Source organism: Haemaphysalis longicornis, unplaced genomic scaffold, assembly GCF_048455015.1.
Source record: "Haemaphysalis longicornis isolate Haplotype H1 unplaced genomic scaffold, Haemaphysalis longicornis Haplotype H1 scaffold_10, whole genome shotgun sequence".
Classification (NCBI taxonomy): domain Eukaryota; kingdom Metazoa; phylum Arthropoda; class Arachnida; order Ixodida; family Ixodidae; genus Haemaphysalis; species Haemaphysalis longicornis.
The window spans coordinates 17,442,749-17,456,340 of NW_027526204.1; the positions used below are offsets into that span (position 1 = coordinate 17,442,749).

At 47.0% G+C, this 13,592-nt stretch overlaps 1 protein-coding gene across 3 annotated transcripts in view; it reads right to left on the reverse strand.

Annotated features, from left to right (window-relative positions):
* Positions 1 to 347: 347 nt before the first annotated feature.
* LOC144157627 (uncharacterized) overlaps positions 348 to 13,592 on the reverse strand; it is a 73,449-nt gene continuing 60,204 nt past the window's right edge. For all 3 annotated transcript variants that reach the window (XM_077688451.1, XM_077688450.1, XM_077688452.1), the window contains exons 4-5: positions 2,336 to 2,492; positions 348 to 770 (exon numbers count right to left, since the gene is read on the reverse strand). In XM_077688451.1, coding sequence (XP_077544577.1) covers positions 601 to 770; positions 2,336 to 2,492 — 327 coding nt within the window. In that variant the 3' untranslated portion in view covers positions 348 to 600. The remainder of the gene's footprint in view (positions 771 to 2,335; positions 2,493 to 13,592) is intronic.

A 13,592-nucleotide genomic window follows, 5' to 3' on the forward strand; every position in this document is an offset into this window, starting at 1 on the left:
TTTAACGTCCACCGCGTTTACGCACAAACATGCGCTGAAGTGTTTGGCGTTAATTTTTGTATACTACTGCTATTCTCAAATGTCCTCATAGAACCCGCAGGGTGTCTCATTGAAAACAACGGAATATAATAAAGTGTCACTAACTACTAGAGGAGCGTCATAAAACAAATAAAATTGTTTAAGAACCTTGAACACAGAATTATTGCGGCGGTATGATCGCAATACCCCAGGACTGTAACTTTATCAGTGTAATTATATCCTTTGCTAATCCATCTTTATAAGTGCTATGGCGTGCTTTGCTAGTGAGAAAATAAGACCGACATAAACAGAATAGAAAGTAAGATTTATTGGTAGCAGCAGGCAGCGGACGCGCAAGCTAGATTTCTACCGGCTTCGAACTGCGGTAAAATGGCAGGAAACGTTTAGGGAATCATTTCCATTTAAAAAGTGGACATTTCAGCCACTACAAACAGGTTACTGGCCGTAAATTCCTAAACAAAGACCTCACTTGGTGCCTCGAAACTAAGCATATTCGCAGCATTGTGCATCGTAACTAATGAAGGTATGGTTGATACCCGGCACTTTCTCAAGTCTCCCTGGTCAGTTGCCCGGTTTGTAGGCGTGGATAACCACCATTTGCTGTTCCCTGAAGCGGCGCCCAGAAGTTCTCTTTAGCGAGTCGTCAATGAAGTTGTATACGAACTGTCGGAGTTCAGCTTTTTCGTTCTTTCCAAGTAGTCGAAGGATGGCGTTTGAAGCGGTGAAGTAATCTGCGCAGAAAGCAGAAGTACATAACAACACTTATTACTCTGCGCATTTACTTATAGGGAAAGATCTCGTATTTCTCGCACGTGCGTAAAAGGCTCGAAAGTTCCGCCGATTGTGCAAGAAAAACGAGCCTTATAGAAATGGTGCCAAAATAACGCCTTAAAAATCGCGAGCAAACTTCGTTTCCACGAATAATCACATCTGGTCGGGGCGGCAGTTCTTCTGAAGGCGCGAAGTGAAAAGGCTCTTGTGTCGAGATCAGGACACATGTCACAGATCTGCAGATGGTCTGAATTCCATGCTTGATGGCCGAGCCCCATAGCTCAATTGGGGCTTCTGCGGGTGATACCACTCATATGTGAATATTTAGTGGTTATGATGGCGTTATATAGTGCTCAATAGACGCTGTAATGAGGTATAAAAATTCTAATCACATAAGAAGAATAAAGTCTACATTTTCGAACCTATATTCTTAGTATGCCCATCCAATTTTCCTGCATGCTTATGAGAATAGTGCGGTGGGAAGTGCCACTTCGCTAGCAGCTTTCGTCCCACAGACTTGCTGACGTGGGCTATAGCGGGACACTGCCAAGTTTACAGGCCAGTATTTATGGAGTTGCTTGTCACCGCATACTGCACAACTTGTGCGCCAACAAGCTCCACATAAAAACCAAAAGTTGGTGGCAATTGAAGTATTGAAATCAGAGATAGAACAAATACACATTACACGCCGGTGCGATGGCTGCACCGATATCCTTTTCTACAACCGATTGTTCGCGAACTACGGCTCTTCTGCAAAGCAGTAATATGGCCATCGGTGTTCTGTCATTCAACCACTTCCCCAGGGTCATTCGTGGTCCCGGGCGTGGAGTACTGCGAAGCGCGCTGTCGCTGCGCCCTCCATCACAGGTAAGGAGGTCGTCTGGTATATTGAAGTTATCACTTTGTTGCCGTAGAGTACGTGGGTACTGGATAGCATTTTCTTAAATGGCGAGCAGCTTGACGTAGGTAAACTTTCTTGTGCATGCAATTAGGTGTCATAACTTCCGTAATTTATGATGCAGCTAGTTTCAAGGTGACAAAGAAGTAAAGAAATAATAACTTCAGGCGAGCACGCCATCAACGTGCATGCGCACTGAATATAAACCTGTTTGAACCCGTTGCGTTGGCTTAGTGGCTACGGCGTTGTGCTGCTGAGGACCTGGGTTCCATTCCGAGCCTTAGCGCCGCTTTTCTGCTGGCGGCAAAATGCGAAAGCAACCATGTTTTCATCATTTCCACACACGTAAAAGATCCCCAGATGGTCAAAATTAATCCGAAGCCCTCCACTAGGACGCGCCTCATTGCCTTGTTAGATCAGCTGCGTTAAAAATCAAAATAAATCAATAAAGAAACGCTTATTGTGTTACGGCTGCTCAGTACATCTTAAAGCAAATTCGGTTTTTCGCCCTGTGATTGTTAGATTTTCCCCGTCTTACATGTTTCATCGTATGTGCTAATGAACGTATCATAAAGTCGCTCTTTTTTCGAATGCTGGAGGCGAACAGCGCCCGTCTCGCTCACGTACCAGCCGCTTCTTCGACGGTCTTTTTCATGACTGCTGACGTGTGGAACACTTCGCAGGACAGAGGGCACAGGCTCGCTTCACGAACGAGACTGGCGGCGTGTACACGCAAAGAATGCAGATCCATTGCTCGTGTTGGCGGTAGAAAGCCTTTCAGCAACTGTAAAGGCCGGAGTGAACGCACCTTAGATGGGAAGGTTCTCAGACAAGAAGGTCAAGGCTTGTTTAAGGGCACATTCTGATCCCTAAATGAAATTCAATATCTACCTTTACAGGGTCTACAATGTAACAAAGTGATGTGATGGGATAAATGAAAGAAGTAAAACTTAAACGCCATGTTTTTGTAAACCAAACCCTCGTTTTTGAAAAGTCTACAACGGCTTGTTCCCACAAGTAATTTGACCACTCATGTTCCCACAAAATTACAATCCTAGCTTACCACCGTGTGGTATTGCTGCTCCCAACTGGTTTCTGTTATGTTTTCTCATATGCTAGCTGTGAGACAACGCAGACCGACACACGCTGTTTCATTTACTGACCACCACAGCAGCCTCCTTCCCTGTTGGCATTAGTTTCCGAAGGGGGAACGAAATCTAAAAAAAGGTACAGAAAGAACCTGGCTAACTGGCAAAACGTCAATCACATTTACGAAGTCTAGTGTGTCGGTCCACCGACGCTAGCACGTTTTTAGTAATAGAACTCCGGATCATAAGAAGCCAGTAGAGAAGCATCTTGAAATCGTGGTGTTGTACTAGGCCAACACGCACCTGGCATGACTGAACCCCGTACGTCTCGGCCCTGAGCCCCCAAAAGCTGACATTTAGGGGACGACAGCGGACGTCAGGCAAGCGACACCGCACCGAGGGTGTTCAGAACTTGTTCATTCGGTCGGGCAGCCCATAACGTGAACTTGGCAACGATGAGTGTCGAGCACTCTCTTGCAAGGAAAGCTTAGGTGTGCCACCATAGGAGTTCTCGGACACAGAGTGGGATACAATAGGACTCTGCGAGGTTTGAAGGAAGAAGCTTCACGGTGTTGAGTAGCGGCCATACTGTGTGCTACTGTGTACCTCAAGTAAAAGAGAGCACGGGAAGGGATTGTTGACCCACCGAGAGACAGTGCGACGCGGAGAAACCCTTCAATGTTGTTAGAAAGAGGCGACTCGTTCCCACCAAGTTGAACGAATGATGCCGGCTCAAAATAGCACGAACTTACGTACGAACAGCCAGCTACGTTTGTGAGGTCGCCGATACTGTATATGAGAAATTGGAATAAGCAATGAATAACGCAACAACACGGATTATAATTGTGGTGGGGACTAACATTAACGTAGGTGAGGAGGAGAAGGCAGGGAGGTCAATGAGAAACATTGGAGTAAGGGGCCAGAATAGCCGAGCAGGCAGACTCCTCGGCTTTGAGAGAAATATCGTGAGGGTAATGAAAACATGTGAAGGAATGCTAACAAAAACAAAAATGAAATAGAAATAGACTGAACAAACAGGAATGAATAGAATAACAACGAAGAAATAGAAAAGTGACGTAAAATTTTTTATGGTGTAATTTAAAAAATTGACTGCACTGTACGTTACAATCCAGGTTTGTGAAGGACGTGAAAGTGCATGCCGGTATAGCAGTAATCACAAAATGGTAACGTGTGAACTAAATGTGGATTGCAAAAGCAAAAACTTGGAAGTAGCCCAAAACTACGAAACCAACATAGGGTCCGAGATAGGACGCCGGAGTTTTAAAAAAACATTTCCGAACGAATTCTCCCTTTTAACCGCAGACAATGATATCAGCGCTGAGGTGCATGTTATATTGAGTATTTATGTTACTTAGTCTCATTCGCTGAACTATTGAAGAAAAGATAGCTGTTATAAAATACACCAGCAGGAAAATGCGGCAAACTGCCGGTAATCTCTTGTACATAGCAAAACTAGCTGATTTATAACATCGTCAACAACAGCCTTTACAAGAAGAAATATATGCACATCAAAAAATCATAAAAGAAAAAAAAACGCCACGTGGCATATATTGCATGTTATAGGATGGGATTAAATGACGCGAAGCGCTATACACTGAACAAATTCCATAAAATAAAGAAATAAACGCACGTACAAAAGCAATCGACCAGTGTAACTGAAAAGAATGAATTTCAATGGCTCATCTGGAACCAAAAAAGCTTATAATAAAAGTTGAATGAGTAAAAGATCACCTTACGAAGATAATCGTCGGGCCAGCCGTAGCTGTAAGAGAAGAAGAATTTAGAAACTACCTGGTAAAGTACGCCTGAAAACAACAAAACCTATGCTGAAAGGTAGGATCACCAAATCTTCGAGGACCGTGGATGAAAATAAATAGGCGAGTTGTCGAAAATTGTTAACCCAGGCACAGAAAATAGGTTAGTACCAACAACCTCACAACAACAGGTTAAACGCGGAAGGCTGCGCTGAGACTAAAAGCGCTAAGAACAAGCCAGAAATTAAGCAGTGGAGGACTTAGAGGGTTACGTTGCTTATTCATTAGTGCTGATTTTATAGTTGGTGTGTCCTCTCTAATGCCGTGCTTCATCTTATGGCAGCCTACTTATGATCTTGCTCATTCCCCTTTACATACTTTTTTCTTAAACGATTTCTTCGAGTGCATTCACTACATATTTTTAATACCAGGCCAAGCTTTTTTTCTCTCAGTTAGCGCCCATTTCCTGGCCAATCCCCCAGAGTGGTTATGAGCCATTCTCTTGGCACCAACCAACCAACAAGGGAAAAAGCGAGTTAAACAGGAGGACAAGGATCGAGCAAGTGCGATGGCGAACGCGACCCATAACTGGTCGGTTGGTCCTGCGGCGCACTGCTACCCAGAGCAGCAGCGACTTCATTCCGCTGGCCTGAGGTTGAGTAAGGGGACCTCTGAATGAGCAACCAGCACGCGCCATCAAAGGTGGTGCCAGCTAGGAGGAGGAAACAACTTTATTGGGAAAACACCTGCTGCGGGGACGCGGCCTAGGACGTCGTGATAGCTGGGCCCCTGTCAAGGCTTACTTGCGCGTCCTCTGTTGGAGGAGCACTTTCACGCCGTTGACGGTTCAGGGCAGCCACCACCAGCTGGACGGCCTGGAGTTGTGAGTTGTAATTGACATCTCTCGCTGCTGCTGTAAGCTGCGGCGGGAGCGTGGTGCCTTTCGCTTCTTCTAGATGAGTTAGGCAGTCCCATAAGACATGGGCCTCCGTGGCTCTGTCTCTATTACACAGTTTGCACAGATCACTGGTGTACACTTGTGGACATATATGCTTAGCTATCACTGGGGTCAGTAGACAGTTCGTCTGCAATTGTCTATATACCACTGGCTCTTTCCTTGTTAATTTGGGATGAGGTGGGGGAAAGGTCCTGCGGCTATGTCGGTACCACTCCAGGATCTCCATGTATGTGGTGAGTGGTGCCGTTTCTTCAGGCACCTGCAACCCTGGTGGGAGGCTCGGACTCTCGGACGCTTCGCGGCTGGTAAGCGCGTGTGCAGTCCGGTCCGCCTCCTCGTTGCGGTTGCTGTGCCCTTCTAGTGAGTTCAATGGGCCCACGTGTGCCGGGAACCATCTTATAGTCACTGGTGCCGACCGGGGGGGTAGGGTACCGCACACCCTCACAACACTGGGGGTCACACTGTTTGTAGCATAACTGGTGATCGCTGAGCGAGAGTCACTTAACACCATGGAGCATTTCGGATTAGTGAACGCCAAGGCGATGGCCATTTCTTCAGCGTTTTTTGTCTTTGGCTTTGATGCTGCCCGCCGTGTATAGGTCGCCAGTGGTGGCGGCTATCACCACTGCGGTGTAGGTGTCTGGTCGACCTGGGTGTTGAGCGACGTCGACGTAGAAGGCTCCTGTGTCCGTGGCGTGAGTGGCGGTTAGGGCCTTGGCTCTCGCGAGTCGTCGTTCTCGGTTGTGGTCTGGATGCATATGTCTGGGGATGGGACATATACGTAGGTTGTGTAGGAGATTTCGTGGCAGTGGTAGTGATTGTTCGCTGTTACGTTGTGATTCTTGCTTGCGAAAGCCCAGGTGGTCCAGGATGTGTCGCCCAGTGCGGGTCTGCAGTAGCCTCGTACGTTGCGCTGTGCGCTGAGCCTCGGCATTTTCTTCGAGAGTGTTGTGTACGCCTAATTAGAGAAGCTTCTCCGTACTGGTGTGGATGTATAGGCCTGTCGCCATCTTATACGCCTTGCGGATGAGTGCGTTGAGCTTTTGGCGTTCCGCTCTCTTCCAATTGTGATAGGCGGCCACGTATGCGATGTGGCTAATGGCAAAAGATTGTACCAAGCGGAGGAGGCTGGCCTCTTTCATGCCCGCATAGCGCGTGGATATTTTCCGGATTAATCTGATTGCTGTGGTGACTTTGGTTTCGAGCTTATTTACGGTGAAGCCTTTGCATCCACGCACGTCGAGTTGTAAGCCCAAGACTCGCAAGGTCTTTACGTGAGGGATGACGGTCCCGTCTCTTGTTCTTAGAATTATGCCGTCGGCCGCCGTGATATTTGTGCGTCGCCCGTAAGGTGATAGAACCAAGAGTTCCGATTTGGTTGGGGAGCATATCAGTCCAGTGTCACGAAGTCGATCTTTGATGACGTCGATTGCTTGTTGTAGGGTAGCCTCTATGTGGCCGTCGCTGCCTCCCGTAAGCCACAGGGTGATATCGTCGGTATAGATGGTGTGTTTAACATCGGGAAGGCTCGCGAGGTGATTGGCCACATCGATCATGACCAAGGTGAATAACATGGGGGAGATCACTGATCCCTGCGGCGTGCCGACGCTTCCCAGCTGCTTTTTGGGGAGCTGGATGTCCCCGGCGAGGATAGTCGTAGTCCGGTTGGACAGGAAATCTTTAACATACGCGAAAGTGCGTTGTCCCATGTTTAGGCGGGAGATTTGTTGCAGAATGGCTGAGTGCCGGATCTTGTCAAACGCGCTCTTGAGGTCCAAGCCGAGCACTGCCCTGTTGTCGAGGGAGCGTGCTGGCTCGTGAATGACCTCGTGTTTAAGTAGCAACATCGCATCCTGGGTCCCTAGCTTCGATCGGAAGCCGAGAATCGAGTTCGGATATAGATTGCCATCTTCAAGATACGCCTGCCATCGGTTGAGCAGTATATGCTCGAGGACTTTGCCGATGCAGGACGTGAGTGAGATGTGGCGCAGATTATCTATGTGCGGGGGCTTCCCGGGTTTAGGTATAAGGATCGTTTCCGCCTCTTTCCAGTGTTTAGGTAGTCGGCCACTACGCCAGCACTCGTAGTAACGTGTAAGTGCGGTGATGGCTGCGTCGTTCATGTTGCGGAGGGCTTTGTTCGTCGTCTTGTCCGGTCCTGCCGCCGACCTACAGTTGATGGTTTGTATCACTGCCCTGACCTCCCATTCCTCAATGTCTCTATCTAGGAGAGCATTGCTTCCCCCCGTGTAGTCTGGGAGAGGTTCGTTGGGAGTGACAGACAGGTACTTGTCATTCAGTCGTCTGCATAGTTCGGACTCGCCAAGCTCTTGTTTGGCCCGATGAAGGGTACGGGCGAGCCAATGGCGCTGCGAGCCTTTGGTCTTGTTCTCGGCTAGCAAGTGGCGTAGGAGGTTCCAGGTGCGGCTCTTGTGCATTTGTCCATCAGCTTCTTGGCATACCGCATGCCATTGTTGGCGGCAGAGGACCGCACAGTGTCTCTCGATTTCTCGGTTGAGTATCGCAATCCTCTTGCGGAGCTTTCGGTTGTGCCGTTGGCCTCTCCATCTGTTTTGCAGAGATTTCTTTGCCTCAAGTAGGTGTGCCAGTCGGCTGTCAATTTGAGAGATTGAGTCGTCGTATTCGATGTCAGTGGTGGCTGCCTGGGCCGCTCCGTGAAGGGCCGGCGTCCACTTCTCTGTGTCGTCCACTTGTGTTGGGATGTTATCCAATTCTCTGCGAAATTTGACCCAGTCAGTTATGCGTTGCACCTTGGGGGAAGGTGTTTGCATTGCAGATCGTAGTGGTATTGTGACTTCTATGATGCAGTGGTCACTGCCTAGCGTTTCCCGGTATTCCTCCAACGGATTCCAGCTCTATTGGAGAATGTGAGGTCGGGGTTAGTGTCGCGTTGCGTGGATGTTCCGAGGCGGGTGTGTGCTGTTGGGTCGTTGAGTAAGTGGTAGTCGGCGTCTGTAGCATCTTCCAGCAGGCTGCGTCCCTTGGCGCTTGTCTTGGGGTAGCCCCAGTTCGTGTGAGAGGCATTGAAGTCGCCGCAGAGTAATGCTGTGTTGCCATGAGCCAGTTGACTTGTCTTGTGAATCAGGGTTCGGAACCTTTGCTGGAAGTGCTTGGGGTTGCTGTATGTGTTGACTACAAAGGTACTCTCCTTCTTTTTCTTGCCAGTGATGAGTTCCACCGCGCAGTATTCGATGGCGCTGTTCTTTAGGAGCGTGTGTTCGACATAGGTGATCCCTTTCTTCACCAGAGTGCAGACTCCTTGACCGGCCCCTTTGCCTACGACGCGGGCGCTAGGTGGGCTGGCGTGGGAGCGATACCCCAGAAAAGTCGGAGGGATCTCACTATGCGTTTCTTGGAGTAGGATAACATCTGGTGATCGTGGGAGCTGTTTGATGTATTGTTGTAGGGCTGCTCGTCTGCACTGAAAACCGTTTGCGTTCCATTGCCAGACAACTAGTTCTCGGTTAGGGGCTAATGCTGCTCTGGCCATGTGGGGCGTTGGTTGGGTTGCGGGTAGTGCGTTCCGGAGCCGAGTTTAGCGATGGCTGCTTGCATCTGTACGAGTGTTTCTTGTATCGCCTGAGTGCTGTGTTGCATGGCTGACACGTCTGTTCGAGCGTCGTGAGGCGTGTGATGATAGTTGCAGTGGTAGCTTCGAGTGCTGCTAGACGCTTGTTGGTTGATTCCGCATGTTGGTTGAATCGTTCTTCATGCCCGTTGAAACGTTCTTCGATGCGGCGAAAGGCTGCTTTCAGATTCCCCTCCTTGGGTGTGTCAGTGGCTCTTCTCTTGAGTTGGGGTTCGGGTTCATCTGTTTCCGAATCCTCGTCGACAATTTCTTCAGCAGGCGCATCTTGGGTGGGTGTCGGTGGTAGTTGCTGGAGGGCGATCAGTTGGTCCAGCTTCCTGTTCATTTCCGCAATGCGGGCGTCTTGTTCCGCGACCTGCTCGAAGGGCGATCATTTCTAGATTCTGTGAGGGTTTCGCCAGTGGAGGTGTTGGCTTGGGTGCTTGCGGTTTGGGAGCTGGCGGCTTGACTACGTCGGTCCACGCCACTCGCTCTTTTGAGCGCGCCGCTAGATCGCAGCCCGTTTCGTTCAGCCGGAAAAGAATATTTGGAGGTGAAGCCCTTTAGAACTTTTTACGACAGAGGAGAGGCTGTGGAGCTTAAATAAATGGGATGCCCACGTTTATAACGTTACGTCAACCGCGTTGAAAAGACTATTTTTTCTGAGACGATGCCTTCGGCTAGTACCTTCTGAAATTAAACTGTTGGCCTACAACACGTACGTGAGATGTGTTCTTGAATATGCCCGTACACAAAAAAAACATTGCGAAGCTAGAAGACATTCAAAGAATAGCCGTGCTATTCATTTTTAACAAGTTTAGGCACATAGACTACCAACAGAAATGCTTAAAAACAGGCATACCAACGCTGCAATATTGAGAGAAACTAGCACGCGTACGATTCATATACCAGCTACGCTATAAGCAAGCCAACATTGACGCCTCCATTACAGTCAAACGCAAATTACAGTCAAACAATAAAGACCCGCGCGTAAACGCCCCACCCCCGAAATACTGCAACAATACTCATCATGCACGGAACGTTTAAAACACTCATTCTTCCAGCCTCATGTAACAGCCTCATGTAACACTCATGTAACAGCCTAACAGCCCTGATTACTAGCAGCAATTCTTTCAATATATTTTCCATCTTGTTGAAGAACGTTTGCGTTCGGAACCCTAACATGGCAATATTGCAATCATCTTTGCAAAATTGACTGTTTTAAACTGTTATTCTTTTGGCTCTTTGACAGTTAATTATTTGGATGCAGTACAATTATTGTGCTAGAACTTGGGTGTTAGAACTTCGTTAGAACTTCTTAGAATTTGGTTGTTAGAAATTCTCCTGTGCCCGTATTTTCTGTGTCGCGTCTGTTAAATACCTAGGTGTACATTTTGATGGGGATCTTTCGTGGAACACACACATGGCTCACATATGTAAAAAGCTTAGAACTATTGCCTGTATGCTGTATAACTTAAAAGTGTTTCTGCCGTTCTCTGTTCGAAGAATACTAGCTCAAACTTTGAGTTACAGTGTTCTTCGTTATGGCATGTGCTGTTTTTTTAACTGCTCCGCTACCTGGAAAAAGAGGGTTAACAGTATTTAAAAAAAACATTGCCAAGAGTGTTCTTTATAAGTCGCACGTGCCGGATTCGGACAGTGTATTTAAGGCAAGTGGTCTACCGTCATTCAATACATTGTTTAAGCACATCGTCGTGCTAAAATATTTCTGGTGTACGGATTACCGAACTCCCAATGTTAAACCTATACCTCTGCGGCACATACCTCGATATATGACGCCAAGGGTCCGTACGCATTACGGAATGGCAACGCGGCCATATTATGTTCCTGCTATCTTCAACGAATTGCCTGACGAATTGTTCTCTTCAACAACACGGAAACGCTTGCGTGCTGCTACGCTGGCATTGGAAATATGCTGAAGTATGCATGTGTACGTGATGATTGTTAGCTATTTCTTTGTTCTCTAATTGTTTTCTTGTGATGAGGAAAATGCCATCGATGTAGCTGAAACCCATGTTGATTTATTGTATCTCTGTTTGTATGTTTGTCTTTGTCTCTTCGGTTTGTCGGTTGTTGTTTGCTTTCCTTTTTTCTTTCCTTGCTTTAATTTTCTGTCTTCTCTCTTTTTTTTTCTTTTCTCTTTTTCTTTTTTTATCTTTTCTCTTTTGTTTGATTGCCTTTTTTTTACCTTCCTATTCAGTTACCACTGTCAAAGAGTCTTTTTTGCAGAAGTGAAGGCCGTTGCGGCCGGGCGACGCCGCACAAGCCCACCTGTAGGCTTTGGCGACCCCATTTTCTTCTGTACATACTCCTTGATAATAAACGATGATTATGTGGATCTTAGAACTTCGCAAGCATCAATGCAACGCGTATCCTAAACGATGAATAAGTTACGGATGTTTTTCATTGTGTGTTTTTCCGATCTCCTTACTGCCAAAATCTCGACAAGCGATTGACAGTATTTTAAATTAATAAACAAACAAATACATTTAAATAAATAAATAAATAAATAAATAAATAAACTACTCCAACACAGAACGAACCCGTCCTCTAACACTCTTTCTTGACAGGCACACGCGTAAAGGTCTTTTCCAGCGTATCCCACTCTTTTTTTAGAAAAGAGGTTGTCAGGCAGAACAACAAGATAACCCTTTTCCTCCGAGGTTTGAACACACAAATTGTTGGGTGCCAGATAATCAGCCACAGGTTCTACGCTACCCTCATTGCGTCGACTCCCGACGGAACGTGCACGGACTCCGGTCTACCATAGGGTCGAGAGTTGCCTCTACTCTTTGTGAAATCTTCCTTAGCAGAGTGGACCGCCCATCAGAGAAGTATCTCCTTGGGCTCCATAAACGTGTGTTCCGTTACGTTGACGACTATGTAGTTCTATCGGAGAGGCACGATTACCACAGAGTGTGCATTGACATCCCGAAAGTGCTGATGGAGTGCGGGTTTGCATTGAATTTCCCCTTCGAGTTATCTAAGGACAACGTTCTCCTGCATCTTGACCTACGGTTACATGTTTCTGATCGCCATGTTTTCTGGTGGTTCTGGCCTGGGTTGACTAAGCCGCTTCTGAAGTACGGATCGGCGCATTCACAAATCGTTAAGAATTGCATCGGGCTATCGTGCATCAAGTCGGCCCTCTAAAAATCTTTTCCCCATTCTGTAAGCACAAGCTTCGGACCTCAGGTGGCTAGGTTGAAAGCTTCTGGGTTCCCCGATAACCTGTTGTCGACCATACGTCAGAAACTAGTGAAATGGGTAAAGTATGGGTGTTGTTCCGAGCCCAACCGAGACAGGGCAGAAGCTGGAATAGGAGAGATCGCGGCGGTGCCCTACATGCCTACGATGTTACACATCGAAAAAAGGAGCGAAATGTTTTAATCTTGACGAATTGTTTAGTGCCCCTGAAAAGTTTTCTTGTGTTTGCGCAGCTGTTGAAAGAAAGGCCATGGCATGCCCAGGGTCCGGCCTTTTTTCTATTAAACACAGTCCTGTGGATGTGGCCCGCCGCCTGGCGGTGCTCAATGTGATACCGTTGAAGTGCACACGTGTGGGTATCGGGCAAACAGGACGCTGCTTGAATATTCATCTGCGCGAACATGAAAGGGCCGTGCAAACTGATAAAGCATTCAAACTTGTCTGCGCGTTGCTCGTCGTGAGGATGCTGTCCCCTGTTCAGTGCAACATCAACTTTAGTTCGTCACCGTGACCAAAAGACTCGCGAAATCGTGGAGACAGCTCATATCGCGAAAATGGGTGACAGGTGTGTAAGCGTGCCCTTCATATACGTGTCTATTCTTGAAGTTAACTATCTTGGTGTTACTTAAGAGAAGGTTCACTTGTGTCTGGCCGAAGTTATGCACTACGTTTTCTTGTGTGTTATCCCTTTTCTTCATGTATATATTTTCGTGTTTTTTTTTTTCAATAAATGTTTAGTTGATAGTGACGCTCGGTCCCGTTGTTTTTGTTTCTCCTGGTTCTTGTTTCTTCACGATTCCTGCAGTAACCCTGTGGACATCATCTGCGCCAAGGACTCCAGGTCATTAGGTATATTGCGTTTACATTTGCGTCATGCTCCTTCTGAAATTCGTAAACTAACTTCGACAACATACGTTCGATCACGACTCGAGTTTACGTCACCGATCTGGTCCTTCTACCATCAATATTTGAGTCAGAAGATTGAAAAATAGATCTGCAAAGTTTATTTCACGTTATTACAAGTACCCCTCAAGTGTAACATATATTAACAGAAATCTTTCCCTTCACCCGCCAGATGGACGCAATAGTTCTCTTTTATGCCTTTTTACAATTATGTTTACAAGGCAGCGAAATTAAGGCAACAACTTAAAGTTCTGACTGACATTTCACGTAGGGTAAATAATCAACATTGTTTTTCCCGCCAGTACGGCAAAACATGCATTTAACTTATCTGCACTTCCCAGGC